This window comes from Amphiura filiformis, chromosome 3, assembly GCF_039555335.1.
Source record: "Amphiura filiformis chromosome 3, Afil_fr2py, whole genome shotgun sequence".
Classification (NCBI taxonomy): Eukaryota; Metazoa; Echinodermata; class Ophiuroidea; order Amphilepidida; family Amphiuridae; genus Amphiura; species Amphiura filiformis.
The window spans coordinates 60,422,635-60,438,761 of NC_092630.1; the positions used below are offsets into that span (position 1 = coordinate 60,422,635).

The following is a 16,127-nucleotide window of genomic DNA, read 5'->3' on the forward strand; positions in this document are numbered from 1 at the left end:
AAAACCTAGTGGTCAAATGGCTCCGTTTTAGCTGATAAAATGTGGGTTTTTCAAGTTCTTTCCCCGATTTAAATATCAAGTTATGAATGGATTTCGCTCAAACTTCTCAAGGGGCTGTGGATTTACCCGATGTTCACGTAATATAAGTTACAAAAGCGAAAACTGTCGCATTCTCCTGTGAGATTCGATGAAAGTGCAAAATGTGACCACTTTAAACTTCAACGGCCATTATTTCAATGTTCATTTTCTCGGTAAAATGACGATTTAGGTACACGATAACTCAATAAATACAGCATCTATAGGTAAGCAAATATGATCATCGTAAAAAGCATGATCGACTCAAGAAACGTTTTCTCATTTTTTATATTTTGGTCTATTTCCGATTTTGGGCATCATTTTGTGCAAATAGGCGTTTTTGAATTTTAAAAGTTCATTTTGATGCCTTATATGGTCAATATCTCAAAAATAAGGCCAATATCAAAAAAAAAAAAAAACGTTTTTGGAATGGAGCCTCAAGATTGAGCTAAAAACAAAATAAAATATTTTTGAAAGAGTGTTTTTTTGTTATGATGTACCTAACAAATATTGCCAAAAACTCACTTTTTTGTGATTTTCTTCAAAATTGTTGTTTTTACCCCAAATCTGTATTTATATTAAGATTTATTGATGTCTTGCCTTCATAAAAATGTATACTTTTATATGTTTTATGCTGAATAATTACAAAGTTATTGCACTTTTACTACATGCATGTCTGAGAGTACACAGCCACCTTAAGGTTGGTCTGAACCCTGGAATTATGAAAACTTTCGGGCCTCATAACTGCTAAATTATTAGTCTAAGGATTATAAAAGTATACATTTTTAGAATGGAAATGACTTGATGAATTCATTTGTGAGGTCCAATTTGGGCCAAAATGCTCATTTTGGAGAAAATCCCAAAAACAGGTTTTTATTAATTTTTAAAAACTAGATAAAAATATCTAGGGACCATTTTTTTATTTTTTTGAATTTTGACCAAAAATTCACCAAAAAATGAAAAAAAATGGTCCCTAGATATTTTTATCTAGTTTTTAAAAATTAATAAAAAATTTTTTGGCCAAACAATTTTTTGTTACGTTGCACTAAAAAAATTTGGGCCAAAAACCCGTTTTTTAATTTTCTCCAAAATGAGCATTTTGGCCCAAATTTGACCTCACAGATGAATTCAGCAAGTCATTTCCAGTCTAAAATGTATACTTTTATATTCTTTAGACTAATAATTTAGCAGTTATGAAGCCCGAAAGTTTCCATAATTCCAGGGTTAAGACCACCCTTAATTCAATTTTTTGTCCTTTTCTTTTCCAGTAAAATATCAGTAAATATGTTAAAACCGTTTTGTTGAAGAAAATTTGTGTGATTAAGGTTGGTCGGAGTGGAATAAGACCTAGTGGTGTTTGCACTAAAATACTGAGACAAATAGAGCTGCCACACAAGAGGAACATTGGTACAAATTCCATATAGGGCATAAAGGAGATCCCAAGGCTTGAAATAAGGGGTGTAATAATATTGTGAGGGTTTTCTTGAGAGGGGGAAAATGCCTGAAACTTTTGTTTTGATATGTATGGAAATATATTAAATGTGATTATTTGCTTCTGTGTCTCATTTTCTATAACATTCTATGAAATGCCTGAAACTTTTGTTTTGATATATTATTGGGCTTAACTCAAGAACCACAAGACATGTATGGAAATATATTAAATGTGATTATTTGCTTCTGTGTCTCATTTTCTATAACATCAGTGTATTTTTTTATAAGTAGTGCACTGTAGTTTTTTTGTTTTTTGTTAAATGGCGTAAACTGGGAAATATGGCACGGTGGCACCTGTCATCCCTCTTATACCTTAATACTTGTTTAGTGAAAATAAAGTAACGATTCACCTAATGGCGTACTTGGCATTCAGAATAGAGAGCTCCCTCCTCTGAAACCCAAACAAGAATTAAGGTTCTGTGCCCTTATTTGCTGGTGGATATTTTACTGGAGGGTACCTTTAGGTTGTGCCTAAATTCGACCCATAGCGCCATTAGGCGTATTTCATAAATGTACATCATACAAAAGTTTCGAGCATCCCAAACTTATTTTGACCTAGTTTGAGTTAGAAAACAAAATCGCTTTCTGCATTATTTTTAGATTTCAAAATCTTCGCAAGTTTAATGACATTTTTTTTACTTGTAAATGTGTAAATAATGAAAATTGTGGAAATAGTGCGGTTCCATTACCACTGGTGATATCTGGGTGTCCCTTTAACTTTCATATTGTTTTGATATGACCTAATACATACAATGACTGCTGGCATCCAGCTCATAATTGAGCAACCAGCTTATGAGCTAGGGGCTGTGTCTGCCTTCATCTACTTACTACTAAACCAAACTGTTTCTGTGTTCTCTTTGATACTTGATATCACAGTCAAATAAATCACCAAATGACAAAGTTTGCACCTCTGTGTTCCTTCTACTATTTTAAAGTACTAGCGGTCACCCGTCTTTCGCAGTCACTGTTGCGGTTACTATCTTTTGCGCTTACTGTCTTTTGCAGTACCGTACTGATATTTTATATTCTTTTTGCCCTTAGTCGTGCTTAAGAGAAGTGTAAAACTAACCAGGCAAAAAAGAAAAAATGTTGTATTGGTGTAACCCACCTACCCTAAAATTGGGCCAGACAATTGACTTTAAAAAAACAAACAAAAAAACCGCTATGCGGTGCTCCTCTTCAAAAAGGAATACAACTAACATTGAAAGTCCCATATGGTTGGGCTGTGTGCGAAAGGTCAATATGTTTTTTTTTAATGTAAATGTAATTTAAGAGAGTACATCTAACCTTATTGGCTGTAGTTTCTACCAAGGGCGTAAATCGGTGGGGGACAGGGGACACGTCCCCTCACTTTTTCAAAGTGGGGGACACAATATCAAATGTCCCCCACATTTTGGTCCCCACCCCCCAAAAAAAAGGGAAAGGAGAGAAGAGAAAGGAGAAAAGGAGAAAAGAGAAGAGAAAGGGAGAAAAAGAGAAGAGAAAAAGAGAAGAGAAGATGGCACGTAATTGAGTAGGCCCATCACTGCCCATACCTAAAAATCCGCACAGCCGGGTCGATCGTAAGTATAATATATTATAGGCCTGTGATTATTTTGGGCAAATTGTTTGAAGGTGGGTCCTCGGCCCAAAAGCCTGTACTGCGGGCCCGTCGATATGCAAGGCCTGTCACATTTTATCACCAAATTCAGTTTTAAGACGGACTCAAAGATGACTTCAACATCAATCCATGCATGCTTTAGTAATAATTCCGAATCTCAAATCTGAAGTAAAATTTTGCAAATTGAGTTTGGTCCCTTTTTTGTTTGTTTTTATGATAACAGTGTAAAAATTATGCACCAAATGACTTCAATTGGACCTTCATTTTGCAAAATTGTCCAACGTCTGAGGGCGGAACATCCCCCCTGCGTATACATAAACAAGTGGTCGCTTTCGCTTCTGTTTTAGTGAAGACTTGTCCACAAGTTAGGCCGTCATTTTTTCAGCTGTTTCAAGCTAAAATTTTACACAATAATAGTGCCAAAATGGTCCACCAAATGGCTTCAATTAGGTCTTCATTTTGCAAAAGTTTCTTACTTCTCAGGGGGAACATCCCCCCTCAGACACCCCCTGCGTATACATAAACAAGCGGTTGCTTTCGCTTCTGTTTTAGTGAAGACTTGTCCACAAATCGCTTATTAGGCCGTCATTTCACAAATTTTCAGCTGTTTCAAGTTAAAATTTTACACAATAATAATGCCAAAATGGTCCACCAAATGGCTTCAATTAGGTCTTCATTTTGCAAAAGTTTCTTACTTCTGAGGGGGGCACATCCCCCCTCAGACACCCCCCTACGTCGCGGGTATCAATGACTTATAATTTTCATTGTGTCCCCCCCCCCACTTTCAAAAATGGATTTACGCCCCTGGTTTCTACTACTTGATTTAATATTTTGTCAGGCTTTGTCATTTTAGTGATTTTGCTTCATACATTTTTAACTTTAACTTCTTTTATCCAAAAAAAAAGACCCATAATTTTGCATAAATCCGAACAAGGAAGTATGCCCATTAATATTTGAAAACAGAATGTTTGTTTTTATAGCGTCAAATCAGGTTTCCACACATTTTGGTTCATTGGTAAAATTGGAAGAAACAATCTTTTTATACTGGAGTTAAAATCCTGATCATCAGTCGAAATGTTTTAAAACAGGCAATTTTTTTAAAATGAGGGAGTGAAAAACCCTGATTCGAGCAAGCAAAGTGCACTGTCATATGCTACATGGATTAACAAAAATGTATAAAGACATTCTATACTCCAACAAGTAAACATCAATGTTGTTTTGTCTTTCTCAATCTGATCACACATTGGACACATGGGAATATATATTGATGTTTTAGTATTGGCTGAAATGTCAGTGAAGTGTAAGTAGAGATATATCCGATGCACTATGTTATTAGGGAACAAAATAAAGGGGAAGGCAGCAAGAAACTCCTCTGAGCCAATCTTAGCAATTTTCAATGTTAAGGTTACACAGAGAAACGTATAAAAAACGTATAAAGTTGTTCTCTAAAACCGTGTTTTCTCAGCAATCAAATATCACAGTGAGTCAAATGTTGGTGCATGGGTGTATCTTTACATTGTTTTTGTGTGTTTATACAAATTTTTAGAATCCGTTTGAAAATCCTTCGTTTAAATCATTTTTACGCACCATGTTCAAAAGATCAAAAACGCGTTCCATGCAGTTTTTTTCAAATGTTCGCTCCGTATAAAACCACGCCGAGTGATTACTTTCTCTTTTTTGTATTGTACTACAAATCGACCAAAGAAATAATGTTGCCATGGGGAAGAACAAAATACAGTACCGTTTAAATTTTATTAGCCCGTTTTTGGGAACAATTTTAGAATCTTGTACCACAAAACACTGTTTTGTTACATTATCGATATCTGGATTGTGGAACGTTAATTTGATTTCTAACTGCCTACATTATTTCTCAAATGTCTGTCGCTTACTTTACCATTTGAATTTCACTCAAAATTAAAGCTACTTTTGCAAAAAACAAGGTTTTTCGCCATCGATACCTTGACAGCGGTAACAAGCTTGTTTATCATAAGAGCTTAATGCACTATTCCATAAAGTATCAGTTTGAGATCAATCATTTTCATGTGCCCCAGTGGCTCAATCGGTTAGCGCGCCGGGCTTACGCTCTACTATATAATTTTGAGCTGGAAAATTTTGGTACGTGTTCGAGTCCCTATGTGGTCCATTCCATTTAGTTTATTTTTTCTTTCTCTCCCTTTTTTTTTCTTTTTTCTTGTTCGTTTCTTTCTTTCTGACTGCAGCGATTGATTGTTTTTGCCCGTTTTTTTTTTCATTATATAATTCAGCAATTTTTAGGCCTATAGGCCTACTAGTCTATAAAATAGGCGCGGCCTATGAATATATTTTTACAAATTAGATTAACAAAATATTGGTTGTTGGTTTTGTTATTATTGTTGTAGACTTGTAGTTATTGTTGTATATAATGCATATAATCAGGGACAGGGTATGCATAGGCATACTAGGCCTGTTATAGCCTATAGAAGCATTGCGACAGATATCATCCAGGATAATTTTAAAAATTGAAAATTTAGAAAATCCAAAGGAAAATTGCAGCGGTTGCCCACAATCACCCCCCCATCAGCCCATATGGTCATATCATGGTCGCCCCTCCCTATCCCTGCAACATATAGGATGGCTGACGAGCCACGGTTTGTCCGTGCCCTAGTTCAGATTGATACACTATTGTACGCGCGAGTTCATTCTTTTCTGCATGGCTGTTTCCATTATTAAGGGTTTACCGTCGTAACTAAACCATTCGATCAAATTTTTTTAAATTGACATATTATGTACATTAATATGTGTAGATAATAAATCAGTAAAAAAAAATGGGGTGCGGACCTCACTTTTGAGCTACAGCCGTTTTAAAAGAGGTGTACATTTCCAAAATCTCTGTACACTTAAATGGCAAAATCAGCAATTTTCTCAAAATAGACAACCTTTTGTGTTGTAGAATAAATTGTATCGATCAAATTTTTTAAATTTTATATATGTTATGAAAAATAAAAAGCTCTGTAAATCGCGCCAAAAAAAATTGGGGGTACCAGACCTTGTCTTCGCGTAAATTGACCAAAATAGGTCAAAAATGCATTTTTATGCGACACCATGCGTAGTTAATTGCGTACATGGATAGTTTGAGTGCGTATCAACGCTGGTATACACGCGATCTGATGCGGATAAGCGTTAGTTTACGCATATGGCCACAAAAAGGAATTGTCTGTTTACGCAGGAAAGTTTTCACTGTAAAAAAAGTTACCTAAGAAGTTACCATAATAGGAACAATTATTCTAATGATGTCGATTATTAAGATTTCATGCCTTAATATTCTTACTAATCATGCTAATTTGGTGTATTTTGGTCATAAACGGGTGTAATAAAGACTCCCATTCTGCAATCTGCAAAGATATTGGACCAAAGAGTTAGCAAGTTACACAAAGTGAGGAATTTTCAGTTTTCACCATGTTCACCTGACTCGATCGACCAAAAAGATGATTTATTAAACATGTTAAAGCGAAGCGTTTGACACCATGGCCGGAAGTGTTTGACTATAATAGGCCTACAATTATTATAGGCATAGGCCTACTTAGCATGCTTAGTGCCGTTTACGAGAGAGGAAAACTTTTTGGTCACAAAAACTATATAATACGGAATTATCTCGAAGTGGATTCATATCACAAGGCAGTTCAATTAAAGCAAAGTTAAACACTGGGTTGCCTATAGCTGTAGAAAAACGTTTGGCCTATTAGGCTATGATATTAGGCTTATTTTTGTAAAAGTATGACACATTTTTTTGAAATTGAATAGTTTTGATGACCAGTGTTGTCTATATCGCATGCATTATGAATTCAGTGCACGTAGTAGGCCTAGGTCTTTACCCAATAACACAAAATGCTTTAAAGATTTAAATGTTGGATTATAAACTTGCCGTGTGGTGCGTTTCATTATGAAACGTTCTACAAACGTATAACCTTTAATAATAGGCCTATAATATACCGGTAGTGGTTACCCAACATTTAGGCCAAAATATTATTAAACGAATTAACCAATTTATCCAACACTTTCGTTTAGGCCTAATGTTAAAAAAAACCTTGATTCTGTGTTTGTTGGGTAGGCCTATAACTTCATACCATTGGACCCTACTGTCGTAAGCCTACTTTGGGGGAGGGGTTCAGGTCCGTTATCAGTGGAAGCACGCTGGCAAAATTTGGTTTGTAGGCCTACATGTTATATTTAAGCGGCCACTTTTCTTGCGCTCAGCAAACATTGTTTTCTTTATTTTGTGGCCCTGGTTATCGCGGTGCGCAAAAAAATAGCATTGACACGCAAAACACGCATCGTTCTTTGCGATGTCTGCAACGCAACGCCGAGCACGACGCGGAGTACGCACGCGTTGAAAAGAGGCGCAATAGTAGAGTCGAATCAGGTGACGACGGAAAACCCTTAACTTACACCCCTCTGGATTCAAGCCTTGAAAATCAATTGTATTTAACCTTAAAGGAGGAGAACCCTTCCCCTCCTCCAATATTATCCATATGATTCCATATAAACATAGAGTTCGGAGGATCCCATGTTAGAAGTACATGGATTGGCAAAAGCAGTGAAAATTAACTTCACTCAAGATGCATTATAGGGGCCACTCTATACTGGACGAAGATTGCTCAAAATATTTTGTGACTAAACCTGAGGCCATACAAGAGATTTATTACACCAGTTTGAGAGTTTATTTGGCTAACTCCATGTAGTGTTATAATGTTTATGTAAGTTGAACTGATTGTTTTTGGCATTCATACTTATTGTAGAACTAGAAGCTCATTGGTCAATGTAATGAACCAGAAAATAACTGGATACTGTCGTTATACATACTTTCATGTAGACCAGAGAAAATAAATCATATTCTGAAAACAAACACATTTCCCCCAATCAGTGACAGAAATTTAGCCCAATTGAAATGTATGAGTACTTACGAAAGTTCTGACATATCTCCGGCATAAGATAAACCAAAACTTATTAAAGTCAACATCTTTACGGTAGAGCTACTTCCATCAGATAGCTTGCTGTTCTTACCATGTAACAGCTAGGAGGAAGGCAAGCCTACAGGCAATGAAGACTTCAAATGCAAAAATGGAAAATGGAAAATACACCAGGCAACCTGTACAGAAACCGAATAGACTATCCTCATCAAACAGAGTTGGAAAACAAAGAACTGCTGCACTTTTCCAGGTGCAGAAAGGGACAGTGAGCACAATATACACGGTCTTCAAACTGTGTCTCAAAGTTCTGAAGAAGCCAAGAACACTTGCCAAATATGACATCCAGAGCCTACAGGATCAAAAAAAAAAACCAAGTTGAAAGGCAATGGGCAGTCAACTATGTACAGCTCTTTCCAGAGCCTCAAGTAGGCAAGCAAAGCAGCCAACTATGAGCAGCTATTTCTAGAGTCTCCAGTAGGCAAGACAAGGGGCAACCAACTATGCACAGCTCTCTTCAGAGCCTCAAGTAGGCAGGGCAAGGGGCAGCCAACTATGCACAGCTCTCTTCAGAGCCTCAAGTAGACAAGGCAAGGGGCAACCAACTATGCACAGCTCTCTTCAGAGCCTCAAGTAGGCAGGGCAAGGGGCAGCCAACTATGCACAGCTCTTTCTAGAGTCTCCAGTAGACAAGGCAAGGGGCAGGCAACTATGAGCAGCTCTTTCTAGAGTCTCCAGTAGACAAGGCAAGGGGCAGCCAACTATGAGCAGCTCTTTCTAGAGTCTCCAGTAGACAAGGCAAGGGGCAGCCAACTATGAGCAGCTCTTTCCACAGTCTCCAGTAGACAAGGCAAGGGGCAACCAACTATACACAGCTCTTTCCAGAGCCTCCAATAGACAAGGCAAGGGACAGCCAAATATGAGCAGCTCTTTCTAGAGTCTCCATAGACAAGGTAAGGGGCAGCCAACTAGGCACAGCTCTTTCCAGAGCCTCCAGTAGACAAGGCAAGGGACAGCCAATGATGAGCAGCTTTTTCAAGAGTCTCCAGTAGACAAGGCAAGGGGCAGTCAATTATACACAGCTCTTTCCAGAGTCTCCAGTAGACAAGGCAAGGAGCAACCAACTATGCACAGCTCTTTTCAGAGCCTACAGTAGGCAAGGCATAAGGCAGCCAACTATGAACAGCTCTTTTTAGAGCCTCCAGTAGGCAATGCAAGGGACAGCAAACTATGCACAGCTCTTTCAAGAGTGTCCAGTAGACAAGGCAAGGGACAGCCAACTATGAGCAGCTCTTTCAAGAGTCTCCAGTAGACAAGACAAGGGGCAGTCAATTATACACAGCTCTTTCCAGAGTCTCCAGTAGACAAGGCAAGGAGCAAGCAACTATGCACAGCTCTTTTCAGAGTCTCCAGTAGGCAAGGCATAAGGCAGCTAACTATGAACAGCTCTTTTTAGAGCCTCCAGTAGGCAATGCAAGGGGCAGCAAACTATGCACAGCTCTTTCCAGAGTCTCCAGTTGACAAGGCAAGGGCCAGTCAACTATGAGCAGCTCTTTCAAGAGTCTCCAGTAGACAAGGCAAGGGGCAACCAACTACGAGCAGCTCTTTTCAGAATCTCCAGTAGACAAAGCAAGGAGCAATCAACTATGCACAGCTCTTTTCAGAGCCTCCAGTAGACAAAGCAAGGAGCAACCAACTATGCACAGCTCTTTTCAGAGCCTCCAGTAGGCAAGGCATGAGGCAGCCAACCATGAACAGCTCTTTTTAGAGCCTCCAGTAGGCAAGGCAAGGGGCAGTCAAATATGTACAGCTCTTTCAAGAGTCTCCAGTAGACAAGGCAAGGGATAGCCACCTATGAGCAGCTCTTTCCAGAGTCTCTAGTAGGCAAGGCCAGGGACAGTCAATTATGCACAGCTCTTTCCAGAGTCTCCAGTAGACAAGGCAAGGAGCAACCAACTATGCACAGCTCTTTTCAGAGCCTCCAGTAGGCAAGGCATGAGGCAGCCAACTATGAACAGCTCTTTTTAGAGCCTCCAGTAGGCAAGGCACAGCAAACTATGCACAGCTCTTTCCAGAGTCACCAGTAGGCAAGGTAAGGGGCAGTCAACTATGCACAGCTCTTTTTAGAGTCTCCAGTAGACAAGGCAAGGAGCAGGCAACTATGAGCAGCTCTTTCCAGAGTCTCCAGTAGACAAGGCAAGGAGCAACCAACTATGAGCAACTCTTTCCAGAGTCTCCAGTAGACAAGGCAAGGAGCAGCCAACTATGAGCAGCTCTTTGCAGAGTCTCCAGTAGACAAGGCAAGGGGCAGCCAACTATGAAAAGCTCTTTCCAGAGTCTCCAGTAGCCAAGGCAAGGGGCAGACAACTATGAAAAGCTCTTTCCAGAGTCTCCAGTAGACAAGGCAAGGGCAGTCAACTACGAACACCTCTTTGCAGAGCCTCCAGTAGACAAGGCAAGGGGCAGCCAAATATGCACACCTCTTTTCAGAGTCTCCAGTAGACAAGGTAAGGGGCAGCCAGCTATGAGTAGCTCTTTCCAGAGTCATCAGTAGGCAAGGTAAGGGGCAACCAACTATGCACAGCTCTTTTTAGAGTCTCCAGTAGACAAGGCAAGGAGCAACCAGCTATGCACAGCTCTTTCCAGAGCCTCCAGTAGGCAAGGCAAGGCAAGGGACAATGCTCTCCCCTCTAATAAATGGCCCCCTCCAATTTGTCCATGAAAAATTGACAAAAAAAGCAAACATTTCCATACCATATCATGTGAGCAAGCTTAAAACTTGCATCATTCATGAATATCAGTCAGTGAGGATTGCCAAATTGCATGGACAAAACCTAAATGACTCAAACGTTCATCCATTTCATTGCCTAATTACGGTAGAATTTCACCAGATTCTTGCTTGATGATGTACTTACGGGTATAATGTTGTTGTATTTACCACAAAAATGTAATTTTCCCATGGTAGTAGCACTAGTATAGTCGTAAATCCCTCCCTTCTACAGGAGCACCATCGGGAAATTGAACCCAATTTTAAAGTTTTTTCACTGAAAATTCACTTCCAATAAACGCACTCCCTTTGGAATGCAACGCCTTCGGGGCATTTATTACAAACAAATGAAACAATATGGCACGTACAGCTCTCTTTATAATGAAAGACAGATAAAAAGAATTTATCGTGTCAGACATCATCATTATTGTTATTTAAGTCTTGACAAAATATTTGGCAAACAATATTTGCAACAACACATTTCACAATAACATTTTGATTTTTGACATTTTAAAAATATTGTAGTAGGTTTTCATACAAAATGTTCTAATAAGGTTTGCATGACCTTTTTAAATGAACCATTTTACCAAAACCAAAATGGTTATTGTGTTTGCTGTGAGTTAATGCAAGGGACAGCCAACTATTCCCAGGACCTCCTCTAGAGGCAAGGGGTACTCAACTACACAAATCTCCCTTCAGTAAATGCAGAGCCTCCAGTGGGCTTGGCAAGGGATATTAAACTGTGTACAGCTCTTTTCAGTAAGAATTTTTTCTCTGATTGTGGGTGTGAAATTATGTGAATATAAAATGCAATTATAATCACTGGGATCAATGACATTTATTCACCCCTAAGGCTTCCAAACCTATTTCTGAAAGCTTTTGAAATGTGACCATCAACCACAAATAGACTGTATAAGTTTGATCAGCTTGGGCCTTATAACATCGCGGATTATTTAAAATGTAAGTGATATACGTTGTCTATTTTCTTTTTAACATGCACAATATAGATCAACTATATCACTCTTAACATGGGTCTACTCCTGGGGTCTACTTTTCGGCGTAGTGATAAAAGCGGGATAAAAGCCTAACAATTCCCGCCGATTATGAGCTGATCAAACTATAGCTTGTTTTGAAATATGGCTCACTATTAAGGGAACTGGAATGAGCGTTTTGAGCGTTTCGACAGTATTTTTTGTGGGACATGAGAGCACATCAGACATATCGAATTGCATTCTGAATACGAAGAATGTCTTTCTGATATAAAATAATTTTCATTTTATGAAATTTACGATATAATACAAATTTTATGACAAATTGATAAAATTGGATATTTTTCACATTTTTGAGATATAACAGTCCTCGAAGTAAATTTTATAAATTTAATGATATATTCTTAAAGTGTATGTAGCAGGGAGGAAAAGCCGACGATCAATTGAAAATTTTGACCTTTCATATTGAAGTTATGGATTTTTGTCCCAAAAGACCTATTTTTTGTTTGTGTTTTGGGAAAAAAATCCATATCTTCAATACGAAAGGTCAAAATTTTCAATTGATCGTCGGCTTTTCATCCCACCTACATACACTTCAAATATAAATCATCAGATTTATAAAGTTTACTTGAGTACTGTTAAATATCAAAAATATCAATTTTAATGATTTGCCATAAAATGTATTACATTGCGAATTTCAAAAATCAAAATTATTTGATATCAGAAGGACATTCTTCGTATTCAGAATGCAATTCGATATGTCTGATGTGCTCTATTGTCCCACAATAAATACTGCCCAAACGTTCATACCCCAGCCCTTAAAGCTATCTAGAAAAACAAAGGATTTCCATTGGAAATGAGACCACTTTCACTTTGTACTTACATTTGAGGACTCGACATGCACAGGCGAGGCTGTTGGGTCCATTTCATCTGCAGGTTTCTCTTGAACATGACCTTTCAGTACAAAATGACTGGCTGCTGCCTGGTCTTCATTATGTTTGCTCTTGCCAGCATTAGCAACTCTAAAAGTAAAGGAGATTGGCATAAATACATTAAAATCAAACATTGTAAGATTTTTGTAATCAATGTGTTTCGGAAGCAATCATTCACACAGCTGACATGACTGTAATCGAGACTCGAGAGTTTATGTTTTTTGGATTGAATTAAGTCCAAAACAGTAGAATGAAAAGATACAGGTCTGTTTTCAACATGTATACATGCTTTGGGTTCAACATGTATGCTTTTGTTTGAACATGTATGCTTTGGTTTCAACATATGCTTTGGTTTCAACATGTATGCTATCGGGTTCTCCGTAACTCCAGGCTTCATGTGTAGAAGACCGTAAGACAAGTCATGATATGAACTCTTTTTGTGATCACGCTGAACAAAATAAAAAGCACTACCGTACATCTTGCAGTATACTATTTCATTACTTTCATCCCGAATCATACTCCCGGCTTAATTTCCTGTTTAAAAACTCTAAAAAGTTTGGGTCAGTAACTTTTCACTCGGGCCTGTAACTTTTCAGAGTTACAGGCCCGGCTGGAATATAATCAATAATATAATTATCTGTCTTTGCTCTCAACATAATATACAAACTTTTTATTCATTCACTTATTAGAAGTAATTAATCTGCAAACTCATACGACAGTATGCCAAAACATGCACAATTTGACAACCTACAATCTACATGTATGTTGAATGATACTTCATGTGATACGAGTCATACGACAGTACATGTACATGTATGTCAAAAGTCACCAATAGGCAACTGCAGTTACACGGTGGCATAAATGGCGACATATCATGATACGACTATGTCAAAACACAGAACGAAGTTTTCATGCAGGCTGTACATAAAAACCATGTCATATCACACTAATTAGTGCCATATCTCATTTCATTCAGGTCTCAAAACTTTGTGAACATATATAGAGTTTCATTCATAGATTTTGAAAGTTTGCCCAAAAATCGTTAGTACGACAGTATGTCAAAACACCAAAGACTCAGAATGAATTTCATTCGGGTGCACATTAATTTGAAATAGTGAGCGTTTAATACTCAAAAAGCTAGCATTCATACCCGGCATTCATACACACACACACATGTACCGGTAAGACACCACAAATTGTGTGCTCAAAACAGTGAACTCAACGTCAATGAGTTGACATCATCGACTCACTGAGACGAAAATTTATCTGAAATTATAAATCAAACTATTTAGCTCAGTTCCTATAGCCTGTGTGAATACCATGCCTAAACTTTTTATTACTTCTGTGGGCTGTGCTGTGCGCCGAGCGTACGCAAGCGTAAACACAAAGCCTTACAGGTGATAAACATTCACGCTGTTTGGCTGCAGATCAACGATCTTGACAACAAGATGGTTAACGGTTTACCCATTGGTTCGATTGTCGGCGCATAGAAGGGGAGGAGACCTTGCTACTTTTACGCGATCATTTTGTATTACTTCCGTGGTCCAGGTACGTGCTGGTGATCAGTGATCGCATAAAAGTAGCAAGGTCTCCTCCCCGGCGTTTCTTTACTTTAGAGGGTTTTATTCTCACAGTCACATGTTATAATAGTCCGACACTCCGAATAATCAGACCCAGAACAAAATATTAATTTCTGACATGATCGTGTTCTGGGTCTGAACTGTTTCCATTCGATATCTTGATGCCAAATTGGACAAAAGAAGCACATGGTCCTACTTCACAGTTTTTTAATCCCCTATTCATGTTGCGTGAATCACTCTATTGTGGACCATCCTTTTGATACTTAATAATTGGACAAGCGGAACAGTTTTGACAGGCCCTTAGTCTACCTCTCTGTTTGTAAACAAACGAGGAGGTCGAAATTGTCCTCCTCTGCGAATACGAAAGGCAGCGTAATAGTACGGCATGTCGGCACTGATGTTATAACTGCCTTGTGAAAGTAGGCCTACAGTACGTGTTATAACCCTAACTGTATTTTTAAGGTTTTGATTCTTTTAAAAATGTTTTTTGTATTTTTTAAGCCTGCTTTGTTTTGTACAGCGCTTAATTTGTCCTTTAGTAAGGCCACTACTCAATTTGAGTTTCCCATCACATAATTTATGAAAACAAGTGAGGTAACTTTTTCATTATTCATTATTTTTCTGCCTTTCATTATACCAACATGCATGTAAAATGTGTTGTTATTTGCCGCTCACTCACTTGAAGATGGATCATTATTAGCTCAAATGAGATTCAAAAGTATATTAAAAAGAGTCTGCAAGGTTGACAGCAAAATGTATGTTTTGATTTTGATTTAAGGATATTCATAATTTTTTTTGCAAATATAACCAGTTTTTATCTGTATTTTTTGGAAAATCACAATAATGAATTCAAGTGAGGGTCAGAAAATGAAGCGAGGGCGGGCCTTGTTGGCCTAAAGGCTCTTTATATATCATGCCGTAAATAATAATAATAATAATAATAATAATAATAATTGCGTTAGTCCTCTTGTAACGAGCGCTTCGTCAAACGTGTGCATATGACCTTGCACAAAATAATATGCTTGATTTGTAAAAGGAACATTTTAAAGCAAAATATGCAAAGGCTATTAAAATAAAAACTAATTTTAATAAGCTTAAAATTACTTACTCTGCGTAGCCACTATACCACGGCAATTTCGATAAATCTCTTGGCACTAGAATAGGTCTCATCAAACAGTCCGATGCTATAGCTATTTCTTCGTGGGTAAGTTGCAAAAACTCAGGTCGATTATATTTATATTTAAGAGGCAATCCCCCTCCCCGGATCATCCAAATCGGCTTTCTCAGCCTTGTTGTGAGGATGCTGACTGTTGTTATCAGCAATAACATTTGAAACAACCTGACGAAAACGGTTCAGCATGGTTGTCTCGACTCAAACGCACGTAAATCGAAAAGAATACAGTATGCTACATCTATAATATTAGGTGGCACACAAATAACGTTGAAAATTTCGCCTGTAACCGCGATTTATGGTGAGACATCTTCTATGATCTCACGACTAAAATTTGTCTGCACAGATTGTTGTTTTGATTGATACGGCAGCTGCGCCTCACAGGGTGTGTTGTGAAAATGGCGTTTCAAAGGAATCATGGACAGGCTGATATGAGAAACCAGCTGACCCCGGAAGTACACTTGGATATGAATTATGGGCGCACACCAGTAAACAAGAAATGTCTTTAAAAAAGACGGCGCAGTGAATGAAGAAAAAATGTTGGATTTCACATTCACTGAGAGGACCTTTGGCTTAAAA

General features: G+C 38.1%; 1 protein-coding gene across 1 annotated transcript in view; it reads right to left on the reverse strand.

Moving 5' to 3' along the window:
• Positions 1-15,924, reverse strand: part of LOC140148861 (protein phosphatase 1H-like) — a 39,277-nt gene extending 23,353 nt beyond the window's left edge. Inside the window, 3 exon segments of the mRNA XM_072170949.1 lie at positions 12,749-12,887; positions 15,486-15,644; positions 15,646-15,924. Coding sequence (XP_072027050.1) covers positions 12,749-12,887; positions 15,486-15,644; positions 15,646-15,737 — 390 coding nt within the window. The 5' untranslated portion in view covers positions 15,738-15,924.
• Between the last annotated feature and the right edge of the window lie 203 nt (positions 15,925-16,127).